Raw genomic sequence first — 13,973 nt, forward strand, 5'->3', positions numbered from 1 at the left:
AAATATTTTACTAAGTCCTCTTGGGCAAGTCATTAGCATTTCTCAGTTCACTTTCCCTATCTGATAATGATGAAAGATCATGTGTTTTCCCCGACAGAATTATTGTAAGATTAAGTAGTTTGTGGATATTATGTGATACAAATGTACCCTACTTGAAAACACAAGGCAATATGCTAAGTATATTAAAGGTGGGAATACATTGGAATTTTTAAAGATTTACTTTTTTTTCAAAATACTATATTCAACAAAGAAAGCAAATGATAGTTCAGGAAAGTTCTTGAAGTCTGAAACAATGACACCTCCTCCAATTATATCTCCATACTCACTCCCTTTTAACTATTTCTGTTAGTTTTTCTGATGGCTTCCTTCATGTCATTAGAAAACTATTCTTGGGGCCCCTGGGTGGCTTAGTTGGTTGAGCGTCCAACTTTGGCTCAGATCATGATCTCACGATTCGTGAGTTCAAACCCCGCGTTGGGCTCTGTGCTGACAGCTTAGAGCCTGGAGCCTGCTTCGGATTCTGTGTCTCCTTGTCTCTCTGCCCCTCCCCTACTCACAGTCTGTCTTTCTCTGTCTCTCAAAAATGAATAAACGTTAAAAAATTAAAAGAAAAAAGCTATTCTTTTTTTTTAAGTTTATTTATTTTGAGAGAGACAGAGACAATGTGAGTGGGGGAAGGGCCAAGAGAGAGGGAGAGAATGAGAATCCCAAGCAGGCTCTGCACTGTCAGCACCGAGCCCCATGTGGGGCTTGAACCCACGAACCATGAGGTCATGACCTGAGCCGAAACCAAGAGTTGGACGCTTAGCTGAGCCACCCAGGTACCCCTAAAACACTATTCTTATATCAGTGTTTTTTAGATATCAAGATTAGACATACCAGTTGATTTACTGCTACAATGGATAAGGATTTACCTCACTTTTATCACATTCTTGTCCCAGTATAAGAGATTTTTACTTCTTTTATTGGTTGCCTTGGTAAATAAAAAACATATATATGTATACCTTTACTTCTTATTTTATCAACCACAGGTAGTATCTTTGGATTCTCTGCTTTGGAAGGAGAGGGTACTTGCCCTCCACACTTTTCTTCATTTTTTTTTCCCCTTTTAACCTCCTACCTCCCTTCCTTCTTTGTTTATTATTTGTACATTTTCCAGGGTGATAACTTTTACAGTTGGTTCTATATCCAGAATGACTTATTCTGGAATTTCTTTCTGGTTGACTTGAACAGTTGAAAATCATCTCACAGTGTTTACATTATGATGACTATGCATGTATTATGGGTATATTTCCTTTGTGTATGACTCTCTCTCTCTTTCTCTCTCTCTTTTTGTTTTCAGCATTTCTGCTTATGTTCTGGGTGCTGAGACTCCCAGTTTCTCTTTGATGGTGCCAAACACATGTAGGCATGGGTTCAAGCACCCACACTGATTACTTTCCAGGCAAGCCAGTCAGTCTTGTCCTTGGACCTGGGCCAAGGCTTAGTGAAGGAGCCATGGAGGGTGACCAACCAGCTGTCTGGAGGCTCTTGTGAATGTGGTTACCCTGCTTACCCTGCAGGTTGCTTCTGGGTAGACTGAACTCCTAATGGCCACCTCCCGCATGCCACCATTGAATGAACATTTGCTTACAAAACTTTAATCTATCTTGGAGTCAATTTTAGTATGCGTTATGAATCTGTATTAGTTAGCTATTGCTGTGTAACAAATTATCCACTCTGCCCCCAAAAACTTAGTGGCTTAAAAAACTAATTATAGTTTTTTTTCTCTTGTTTTATTGTGTGTCACGGATTCAGCCAGGGCACAGTTGGGATAGTTTGTCTCTGCTCACAATGTTTGGGGTTGACTCTAAGGCTGGGGCCTGAAATCATCTGAAGGCTTGACTGAGGATGGAGAATCTGCTTTCAAAGTCGCTCACTCACATGGTTAGTTAGTTGGTTCTGGCAAGTTGGTTTCCTTTTTGTTGGGCTTTTTCACAGGGCTGCCTGAGTATCCTCATGATATAGCCACTTATTTCCACCAAAGTAAGTGATGAAAGAGAGAAACAGAAAGAATAAGAGAGAGGGAGAACAACAGGCAGAGGGTGTATTCTTTTTATGACAGAGTCCCAGAAATCACAAAGCCTCACTCTGTCACTCCCAATACATTCTGTTAGAAATAAGTCAGCGAATGTAGCATACTTTCCAAGTGGGGGAATTAGGTTCTGTCTGTTGAAGGGAAGGGGGTCATAATTAGCCAATATGCAGTTGACCCCTGAGCAACAGGAGGGTTAGAAGTGCTGACTCCTGTGCAGTTGAAATTCCACATGAACTTTTGACTCCCCCAGAACTTAACTACTAATAGCCTCCTGTTGACCAGAAGCCTTACTGATAGCATAAACTGTCAATTAACACATAGTTTGCATGTGATATGTAGTATACACTGTATTCTTACAATAAAGTAAGCTAGAGAAAGGAGAACGTTATTAAGAAAGTCATAAGGAAGAAAAAATACCTATATAGTACTGTGCTGTATTTATATTTAAAAAATCGGCATGTTAGTGGACCTGCCCAGTTCAAAACTATGTTGTTCAAGGTCAAGTGTATTTTACAGCCATCACACAATCTAACTTGGGTTTTGTCTGAGTTTCTAGACAGCTGTCCAATGCCATATATTGTATACCGTATCATCACCACACAATTTGAGCCATCATCATTTGCATTTATACTGAAATCAAACATAAATTTGGGTCAATTCTGTTTTTCAGCCTGTGTTGCATCACACTTTAGCCTAGCATATCAGACAAGCCGCTTTCTTGAGCAAACGGAGAACTGGGACAGAAAGAGATCTCTGGGACCTTGACAGGCAACGCTGAAAGAGGAGAAAGACATGAGAGAGGAGAACGGTGTGTTGTGGAACAATGGAAAATATGCTGCTTCTCTCGGTTGTTCCCTGGGGAGAGGAATCGGTGTCCTCACCTCTGACACTAAAGGCCCTCATTGTGCTAATTCAGACACATGGGGGCTGCAAAGTGCTGCCTTCTAGTCAGGCGGTGCCTCTGGTGATGCTCAGAAGGAGCTGGAGATAGAGTTGTCTTTTCAACAATGGGGACACCGAAAGGCTTTGATGCACACTCTGCTCCAAAAGGCAGGCTGAGATCTGGGGCACAGCCCGGGGGTGGGTAGGGCCAAGATATTGGGAATGTGTAGGGCAAGTAGCAGACCCTCACTGAACAAATAATAGCTAGACTAAAAAAAAAATCACTTGTATTTTTAAAAAGATGTTTATTTATTTTGAGAGAGAGAGAGTGAGAGAGGAAAAATGTGAGTGGGGGGAGGGGCAGAGAGAGAGAGAGGGAGAGAGAGGATCCCAAGCAGGCTTCACATTGTCAGTGCAGAGCCCTGCGCAGGGCTCGATCCCACGAACTGCGAGATCATGACCTTGAGCCGAAATCAAGAGTGGGACGCCTAACCCACTGAACCACCCGGGCACTCCCCCCTCAAAAAAACACTTCTCAAAGGAGTAGTAACTTGCATCTGTTCTGCAGTATCACCCTGCAGGCCTGTTTGAGTGAGGAGGAATGGAGCACAGCAGGAATTTCCAGATGGGGCCATTCCTGGAGTCAGGCAGGAATGGTCCCATGTGGGAAGGGCACTCATTCCTGGTGAAGCAGATGTGGCCCAGCACACTGGTACCAGGGAGGAGCATGCAGACCCCACAGGGAGAGGGTAGCAAGATTCACTCAGGGGATTAGGATGCTGGCTGAGTAGCTGCATTTCAGGCCAGGATCCAGGCTCAATAGGGAAAGGGTGAAATATAAATCAGAAAACCTTTGCCTTGGAAGCAGGAACGGCGGCATTTCGAACCAATTCTGGTTTAGGAAGACAAGACTGATGCTGGATGCCCCCTGCTGGAGAGGATGGGCCATCTCGGTGGTTGCCAAAGGAGGGCTTCTTGTCTCAAAAATCAAGTGAATTGAGTCTCAAAGAGGAGGTTGTAGTGTGGAATCACCTCACTTACCCTCTCTCCTCAACCCTGCCACTGCCTACTGATCTTTAGGCCTCAGGACCCTTCTTCCACCTACACACAGATCGAGTCAACACATGAGTCTTGTCCCCTGGACTCACCAACGAGCAGCTCAAGAAAGCCCTGAGTGAGGGATTCAAGAAGATCTTATTTGGCCCGAATGCCTACGGTTCTGTTTATGCTCTGCCCGGGCTGTGGCTCAGGCCCTCTATTTCTAAGTATGGGCTTTGAAATGGGTGGGTCTTGGCAGAGCCTTGCTTTCACTAACAACAACAGTGATGGTCTCTGATGCCTACCAGCATCCAAACCCGAGTGTCCACTGTGAAGCATCTGGAGAGAGGCCAAGAGACGCAATATACCCGACCTTCTGGGGGTCCGTTGCTGGGCAACGTGATTGGAAAAGACCACTGTCCACCAGAATAGAGCCATTCACAAAAAAACTTGTGGACATGCTGAAAAGTTGAATTTTGTCAATTATGGGCACAACGAATTGTTCTGAACACCAGACCAGGAAGATGGCTTTCCTTACACCAGAGTCAGATCACCACTGCCACCTGTAGGCGTTTTGTTTGCTTATTCGTCTCATTTTAATCTCACCCTGAGTTCTCTGCTCCATCCAAAATGGGATTAAGCTCTGCCCTTACACAAAATTAAGACAAGGCAAGACAAGGTATGTTAAGATGAAATGGTAATGGCAATTACCAGCCAATGGTAATGGTTTCTTTTTTAAAGCATTCTTTTATTGTGGGGAAATATACATAACACAAAATTTACCATTTTAGCCATTTTAAGTATGCAGTTCATTAAGTACATTCACACTGTTGTGCAGCCATCACAACCCTCCTCCAGAACTTTTTCATCTTTCCAAATGGACACTTTGTACCCATTAAATAACCCATTATTCCCCCTACAGGTGGTAATCACCTTCCTACCTTGCATCTCTATGAATTTGACCATTCTAGGTACCTTGTATACATGGAATTGTATTTGTGTTTTAGTGACTGACTTATTTCACCTAATATAATGTCCTCCTTCAGATATATGTGCAAAAATGGAATTGCTGGATCACAGGGTAGTTCTATTTAAAATTTTTTTGAGGAGCCTCCATACTGTTTTCCTTAGTGGCTGATCCAGTTTACATTCCCTCCAACAGTGCATGAGGGTTCCTTTTCCTCCACATCCTCATCAACACTTTTTATCTCTTGCCTTTGTGGTGACAGCTATCCAAACAGGTGTGAGGTGATATCTCATAATGGTTCTGATTTGCTTTTCCCTGATAGTGAGCGATGCTGAGCATCTCTTCATGTACCTGTTGGCCATTTGTAGGTCTTCTTTGGAAGAATGTTGATTTGGGTCCTTTGCCCATTTGCAAATTGGATTATTACTTTTTTTTAAGTTGTGTGATTTCCCTATATATTTTGGATATCAACTCCTTACCCCATATATGGTTTGCAGACATTTTCTCCCATTTCATTTTGTTGGTGGTTTCGTTTGCTGTGCAGAAGCTTTTAGATTTGATGTAAAATCTACTTGTTGAGTTTTGCTTTGTTGCTTGTGCTTTTGGTGTCATCCAGAAACATCATTGCCAAGAACAATGTCAAGGAGCTTGCTCCCTGTGCTATGTTCCCTTGTTCTGTGAGTTTTATCATTTCAAGTTTTACATTATGTCTTTAATCCAATTCAAGTAGATTTTGGTGAGCGGTATGAGATAGGGGTCTAATTTCATTCATTTGCACGTGAATATCCAGGTTTCCTATCACCACTTATTGAAGAGACTGTCCTTTCCCCTCAAGTATTCTTGGCTGCTTTGTCAAATATTAGTTGACTGGAAATACCTGGGTTTATTTCTGGGCTCTTGAATCTGTTCCATTGGTCTGTGTGTCTGTTTGTATGCTAGAACCCTACTGTTCTAGCTATATTGGAACTGTTCTAGCTATATATATAATATATTATAATATAATATAAAATATAATATATAATATAGCTATATTACTACAGCTTTATAATATAGTTTGAAACCAGGAAGTGGGATACCTCCCCATCTTTGTTCTTTCTCAAGGTTGCTTTTTCTATTTGGGGTCTTCTGTGTTTCCATACGAATTTTGGATTTTTGCTATTTCTGTGAAAAAATGCCAGTGGAATTTAGATAGGGATTGCATTGGACCAATAGATCATTTTGGAAGAGAGGCTTAAACTTCCAATGGTGACTGATGAACACAATGGTGAGAGGCAAAGGGGATTCGGACTCATTGAGGCCAGATTAAGACCGTTAGAAGGTCTGTCTATCAGCTCCATGTGCTTGCTTCTAAGTTCTGCTTTTCATTGTTGAGGCTGAAAGTCTTCAACCTACGTGCCGTGGCTCCCTTATATTTTTTTAGGTTTCCTGTTAGATTCTGCCGAAAAAAGGCTCTAGCAGGAGATCAGATGGCAAGAAACAGAGATAAGGGTCTGGTGTTTGAAGTTGCTGGTGTAGCAATGGGCACGGGGGCAGTCTACTTCACACGTCTGATAGATCCAGAACCAACTGTGACTGTGTCTTCAATAGTGCAGCAGAGGCAGAGGCCCCTGGGGCTGGAATGCACCACAGGGGCAGGGGCAGCATTTAATCACTGAACTTATGATTTCAGCTCTTCCTAACTTTTGTAATCAATTCTCCATGTTAAACTCCCCTGCTTGAAATACCTACAATGGTAGCAGTTATCCCACCTGGACCCTGACATATATCCTTTCATGCAATTTAAAATAAAAAGAACACCAAACCTTAAAAAAAAAAAGTTTGGTGTGTATCCTTCCAGACTTTTCCTATGATCTTACCATACAAATGATTTAATACTGTGTGTATTTATGGAAGTCTTGACATTTTCATGTGCATTATGCTGCAACTTGATTTTTTTTTAAATTTGACAACCAGTCTTAGAGTTCTCTCCGTGTTGTTATAAATATGAGATTATTGCATGCAATTGATGCCTTGTGTTTTATTAGCCATTTACGTAATGATGGATATTCAGGTTTTCAATATTTTTGCCCTTTCATAATGCACTGTGGTGAACATTCTTATATGGATGCCAGTGTTTCTCTGTGGTAGTGAACCAGAAGAGGAATTGCAAAGTTGTAGGGTGTGTAGCATTCAGATTTTACTACGGTTTGCCCAGTTATTCGTCAAAAGTGGCTGTGCCAATTTACACTCCCACCCACGGGCAGGAGAACGTCTCCAAGGCTTGATATTTCCAAGCTCTTTGGTCTTGGACAGTCTGGGGGATGGAACAGTATCTTGCTGGTGTTTTAGTTTGCATGCTCCTAAGGACTGATGCATTTGAGCATCATGTCGTAGGTTGATGATGACTACCTCAAATGGCAGAAGTAATTGTTCTTATGAAGCACAGTGGCTGCTGTTCCCTGGCTTTCAGGGGCAGGTCTGCCCCAGGAGGCTCTTTTGCTAACAAAGCTGCATCAAAAAGCTCACCACGATTTCTTGTGCCATCAGCGAGGGGCTGAGGCTGCTGTCAAGGGGGAGGGAAAAAGCTCCAAGCCTTTTTTGGACAAGTGTGGACGTGTGGTACCTAGCAGTGAGTGGCAGCCTGTGGAGCTAAGTGGCTAGCAGCGGTCAGCCCCTGTGGAGGGCAGGGGTAGACAAAGCAGGAAAGGATTCCGTCAGCCATACCTTGGAGGATGCGCAGAGTAGCGAGTTTGCTACAGTAAAAGCAGTGGGCTTTATTGAGAACCAGGAACACAGTTGACTCCTGGGGTTAATTAAATGTCATGGAAGCTGGACAGTTTTCATCACTGGATTCCTTCTTTCTAAAAAAAATTTTTTTTATTAGTTTATTTTTTTTTTTCAACGTTTATTTATTTTTGCGACAGAGAGAGACAGAGCATGAACGGGGGAGGGGCAGAGAGAGAGGGAGACACAGAATCGGAAACAGGCTCCAGGCTCTGAGCCATCCGCCCAGAGCCCGACGCGGGGCTCGAACTCACGGAGCGCGAGATCGTGACCTGGCTGAAGTCGGACGCCTAACCGACTGCGCCACCCAGGCGCCCCTATTAGTTTATTTTTTGAGAGAGGGAGAGAGAGCAGGGAAGAGGCAGAGAGAGAGGGAGACAAAATCCCAAGCAGGCTCCACCATCAGTGCACAGAGCCTGATATGGGGCTCAAACGCACAAACCATGAGATCATGACCCAAGCCAAAATCACCAATCAGAAGCTTGACAGACTGAGCCACCCAGGCGCCCCACCTCTGGATTCCTTCGGATAAATTTTAGATTTTGAAAGGCCCCAAGCAGAATCCACTAAGAGTGCTGTAATCTCTCTGCTTTGAGAAAACAGTAACAGGCAGGACACGGAGTGGAGGGGGGAGACCCGAGAACGGGGAGTGTTTCAGTTAATTCTATTTTGCTTTGTTTTCTACAAGATGCTCCTTGGGAAGCTAAAGGAATCATCTTTCTTGCAAACCGCAGTTATACTCTGGTGGGAACAGAATGAACTCATTTTGTTGCTGGAAGATTCAAGTCCAGGCTTTGCCACTTTGTGCGAGTTTCCTAACCCATAAAATCGGGCTAATATGGCCTCCTGCCTGCCTTTGAAGCCCCTTGCTGTTCATTGTAAGCAGCACCGGGCTGGAAGTCAGGACTACGCTCTAGCTCCTGTTCTGACAGAAACTCACCGGGTAACTTAGCAAGCTCCTTAAGGTCTCTCTCCCTCAGTTTCTCAGTCTGTAAGAGGGTGTGATCATGCCTGGACTACTGGCTTCTGTGAGGATGAAGAGGACAGGAGGTGTGAGGGGTTTGGATAAACACCGCCGTGTTGTATGTAACCATCAGGTGTGCAAGAAGTATACAGCGGCAGACAACCCAAACTAGTTTTACTCTAGATGCGGAGAGAATATGGTTTTATGGTTGAAACCGGCCTGTCTTCTTGGCACGCGGGGCAGCAGGGTCAGAGAGCATTTAGACTAGGAGAACAAACTCTGAAGACCCAGTCAGGTGTCCTCCCAAGTCTCCGGGCTAGCGCAGCTCCAGGAGGCTCCCTCGCGCCACCTGGTGTCCCGTCCCCGCCACTGCCCAGAAACCACGTGTAAGAAAGTGCTTACAACCTAACTACGCACCCTGGTTTAGACTTGTCCTAGCCAATGGGGAAGCGGGAGGCGGGGCAGGGGAAAGCGAGAGTCCAATCGCCCCCTGTCTTCCGAGGAGAAGGCGGGGCTTGGGATTTACCACGTTGGGTTTGTCCGCAGCGCTAATTACTTTTTCCAAAGGCTGGAGGGCTTCACTCCGGCTGGCGCCGCCGCCTCGCGAGCTCCTGCTCCGCCGCGACCTTCTGGGGGGCTGCTCCTCCCGAATACCATGTGTGACGGCGCCCTGCTGCCTCCTCTCGTCCTGCCCTTGCTGCTGCTGCTTTTTTGGGGACTGGACCCGGGCACAGGTAGCGCTCCCTCGCCCACCGCCCCTTCCTTGCTCGTGCCTCTCGCGGCCACCTTCCATCTACCCTCCCGAGGCATCCTGGCGGCCCCCGCCTGCCTGCGCGGCCGGGGTCCGGCGGTGGACCGCTGACAGCGCTCGGGGCCGAGGGGGTGCGGGCCGCGGCGGAGGACCGGGCTCCAGGCGGCTCCCGGGCGGCAGCGCAGCCGCCGGGTCTCCGGATGCCTGTGCCGCGCCGCTGGCCCCGGAGGTGCTCCGGGCGGCCGGGCTGGAGACCTTCCCCGGGTGGCGCGGGGCCCGGGCGGAGGCGCCGGCCGGCACAGAGGTGCCGGGGTGAGGGAAGGGAGGGGAGCGCCCGCCCGGGGCCGCGTTGTCCCCGCGCTGGCTCAAGTGCCCGGCGCTGGACCCCGTGCGCGGCGGGCGGCCGGAGGGAGGGCGGGCGGCCGGGCGGGCGGGCCCCGCCGCGCTGACGCGTCTCCTCTCTCCCCGCAGCTGTCGGCGACGCGGCGGCCGACGTGGAGGTGGTACTGCCGCGGCGGGTGCGCCCCGACGACGTGCACCTGCCGCCGCTGCCCGGGGCCCCCGGGCCTCGAAAGCGCCGGCGCCCCCGCGCGCCCCCAGCCGCCCTGCGAGTCCGGCCCGGCGAGCGCGCCCTGCTGCTGCACCTGCCGGCCTTCGGGCGCGACCTGTACCTGCAGCTTCGCCACGACCTGCGTTTCCTGTCCCGGGGCTTCGAGGTGGAGGAGGCCGGCGCGGCGGGGCGCCGCGGACGCCCCGCCGAGCTGTGCTTCTACTCGGGCCGCGTGCTCGGCCACCCCGGTTCCCTCGTCTCGCTCAGCGCCTGCGGCGCCGGCGGCGGCCTGGTACTGACCGCGCCCCCTGCGGGTCTGCGCGTTTTTCTGTCATGGAGCCAGGGGTGGTCCCTGGGGGAGGTTGGGATGAGGTGGGGGTGCCTTGGCGGGAAGTTCAGCCTCCAGGGGTGCTCTCCTGCCGTCCGAAGGGAACCTCGCCTCTGAGAAGGGAAGCGTCTAATTATCCAGTGCCTTCTTCTGGATAATTAGATCCAGTATTGATCCAGTAGCCAGGTAGTGAACCTCTGAAGTGCACAGGGACTGCGCTGTTCGGGGGTTGCATAAGAGGGTATGCAGCAGTCCGCCCAGGGGAGCACCGGTGTGGTGGAGAAGAAACCTGTCAGGCCTCTGGACTGAGGGGAGCACTTCACCCAGGTGTAGAGAGAACACTATTGATGTCCATCTGCACAGGTGTGTATGTGTGCGCCTCCTGGGGAACACTTTAGGTGTATATCGCATCTATTCTTGGATGTGGGGGTAGGGTAGTGAGCACTCATTCACCTTCCTTCTGTCCTTTTGAGTGTTTACCCAGAGAAGGAAAGTTTGGAGGGGTCCCCTGCCAGGTCACTACACTTCTCTTCTTAGCTGAAACGTGAGAACCAAGAGAGGGAGTGTTCATACCCTTGTTCCCTTATACCACAAGCAGCCACCCTCAGCCAGGCCTGGAAGCGCCCTTCCAGTCCCCAGAAGCGCCCTTGCTGTGGCAGTAGCTACCCCATCCTGGGGACCCTGCTCTGCTACATTTGAGGCACTGTGATAGTGCTCGGAGGGGCCGGGGACGTTCTTGTGCACCTCTGCCCCGCTTGTGCTCTCGCTTGCTCACTGCATGCTGGTGCCCAGCCAAATGCTTCTCAGCTCCTCCATTGTGCCCCCTAGGAGTGCACATGGCTGGCAGATGGGCTGCCCCACCACAAAGCTTGGTATCGGCTCAGAGCATGAAATGCACAAGTTGTTTCTCTATCTCCTGTCATGATCGGCCTCTGGGGATGCAGCGCCTGCTATTCTTTTGCGTCTGTTCTTCCTTGGCAGAAGAGACGGCTTCCCCCACCTTTGCCTTATCTTGCTCCACCGTCTAGAATTCTCTAGCCCTTCCCCCACACAGTATGCAACAAGTCCTCCAGAATCTGCAGCAGAGCCAGAGAGCCTGGGGGTCCAAGTCTTTATGTAAGACTTCTGCTTTCTTCCCAGCCCTGTAGAGGAACTCTGGGGGTAATTTCCTAGGATTGGCTTTCACTGATTCTCCTTGAAAGACTTTTCTGAGTCCTGATCAGCATGATCTGCTCTTTGCTGGCCTGGGAGAAATTGGCGTCTTTGGTTAAACAAGGAAAACGGACCGTGGAGGGAGCCTGTTAGGAGCTAATGTGGAACAGGGGGCAGAGAATGTGGGCTGTGGGTGAGGAGTCTTAAGTAGGAGTGAGAAAGTCTCAGATCACCGTAGGACTCGGGTCAAGGCTGTATCATGTTCTGGGAGGGACTGGAAGGCCCACATCATTTTTCCTGTTTTTGCCAAAGTGTTTAAAGTCTAGGTCACATCACTGTACTGTACATGGAAACATCTGAATCCCATTTGCTGTGGTTTAGTGAGTTTCTCTAGAGGTCAGAGTTTATACTTCTTGGTGTAAAGTTTCCAGCGAGGAGCTATCTGTGAAGGGGCTGAGGGTGGAAATCTGGATACCGTGGATTCCAAATCCTCACAGAGTTGAAAGCTGGGCCCTCTCACAGGTGGCATCTGAGCTGCCAGAGAGGGTTCACTTCAGTCCTCCGGTGTTCGGGAAGGCTGTCCTTCCCTCCAGCACCATGTGAGGGCGCTGTGCTTTAGATAAAGGAACCCCGCCAAGAGGCTCAGTTCAGCGTATGCCAGCCGCCGGTGCACCTCTAAGACTTGAGATTCTAAAATTCCTGCGTGAGCAGACGCCTCTGTTGTTTAGTCTGCTGTGTTCATCCTGTTCGTATGAGCTGGATGTCGGACACTTCTTCCCAAGTACACTCTACGGAGGAAGGCTGGAGGCAGGAAGGGAGAGACGGCAGTGTGGTGACTTGGAGCGGGCCCCTTGGTTGCGGGGTAGCCCTGGAGACATGTTGGGAAAAGAGAGCAGCAGGATCTCAGGCTAACCACGTTGGCATCGCACTCTAGCTTGCTTTGATTTTGGTGCTCACGTGCACTTGAGGCAGCTCAGGTGGGTGGCAATGTTGTGTTAGTCGCTGTCGACCCTGGTGGAAGCACTGAGAAGTGGGGATTGTGGTGTGTGTGGTGTGCTCGTCAGGACAGGATGCAACAAGGTGTGGGAGAGGAGCTATTGCAAGTAGGAGATTTAAAAAAAAAATTTTTTTTAATGTTTATTATTTTGAGAGAGAGAGAGCTCGAGCAAGGGAGGAGCAGAGAGAGACGGGGACAGAGAATCCGAAGCAGGCTCCAGGCTCTGAGCTGTCAGCACAGAGACTCACACGGGGCTCGAACTCACAAACCACGAGATAACCAACTCAGCCACCCAGGCATCCCTCAAGTAGGAGATTTTTAATGTCCACAGATGGGAGCATTCCATAGCTTCTTTGTATCTAAAGATCATGTAGAGCCCCAGGGCTGGCAAACGTTTTCTGTAACAGACCAAATCGTCAATATTTTAGGCCTTGTGGGCCATATGGTCTCTGTCACGGTTAAGTCCACAGTGTCCTTTTAGCGCAAACGCAGCCATAGACGGTAAATAAACAGATGGACGTGGCTGTATTCAATAAAACTTTATTCCGACGTTGAGTAGTAATTAAGTCCTGACGCATTAAACATCTCCCAAATGGCTTAGTGTGGAGTGTTTGGTGCACAGGCGGGGGAATGTTCTGTTCCCCTCTGCGTGGCATCTGTGCTGTCTTCCGAGATGTTTGTTATCGGTTTAAGGGAAGGAGATGCATGATTAGAATAGATAATTGCTTGTTTATGGGGCATGAAACGCAAAGCTCGTGCTCCATTTTGCCCCTCCTTCTTTGGACTGTGGGCAGAGGCATGGGCCCTGGGATGTTCTCCCTGTCTCTGTCTTATCTTGAGAAGCCATGCAGGCTGTGCTTCTTGGCTCTTCAAAGACCATAGGTACAAGTATTAATTGTTTTTTGTTTATGCTTCTTCATTTTATTTACATTTCAGGGAGTCCTTAGACATCACGTAAGTTTTTGGAAGGGTTTCTATAGCCGTATGATTTCAAAGCAGTGAACTTTGGGCATGTGAGGAAGGTATTTCCACCCCCAGAGAGTTTATGTAAGTTTGGATCAGCTGCCTCCTGGGAATCAGACCAGCTCATAGAAGGCCAGCAGAATTGGAATCAGGTTAAACTTCACCCGAGCAGGCTGCCGAGATGGAACTTTAAGGGATAGAATGAGTGTCAGTCTTTGGAAAGGCTGTGTTCCTTGTCTGAAATGAGTGAATGAAGGGGAGGACACACGAGGACAGAGAGCAGGGGAGGCGCCTGCCAGCGGGTTTGGGCTGCTGAGTGGTGGCCTTTCTTCCTTAATGGATGTAAGCTCAGGGGAGTCCAGCCACCTGAATCTGTCCATCGCTTCTGGGCTGAGGCCGTGACCTGCCTGCGGCATGCTGTGAGAAATATTGAGATCAGACAGGACATCCAGGAGCTCTGGGCTGTGGGACTTTAAGAAGCCATGCCCATTTTCCGGGCCACCCCAGAGGGACAGAGAGGTCAGGGATGTTCCTGCTTTCT

The 13,973-nt window shown here is 48.6% G+C and overlaps 1 protein-coding gene across 1 annotated transcript in view; it reads left to right on the forward strand.

Moving 5' to 3' along the window:
* The first annotated feature begins 9,346 nt into the window (after positions 1–9,346).
* The window catches only part of ADAMTS17 (ADAM metallopeptidase with thrombospondin type 1 motif 17), a 347,079-nt gene continuing 342,452 nt past the window's right edge, over positions 9,347–13,973 (forward strand). Inside the window, exons 1-2 of the mRNA XM_047086834.1 lie at positions 9,347–9,425; positions 9,914–10,284. Coding sequence (XP_046942790.1) covers positions 9,347–9,425; positions 9,914–10,284 — 450 coding nt within the window. The remainder of the gene's footprint in view (positions 9,426–9,913; positions 10,285–13,973) is intronic.

This window comes from Lynx rufus, unplaced genomic scaffold (assembly GCF_022079265.1).
Source record: "Lynx rufus isolate CCGP_SWC_20201006 ecotype Redwood Valley unplaced genomic scaffold, mLynRuf1.p SCAF_21, whole genome shotgun sequence".
Lineage (NCBI taxonomy): Eukaryota > Metazoa > Chordata > Mammalia > Carnivora > Felidae > Lynx > Lynx rufus.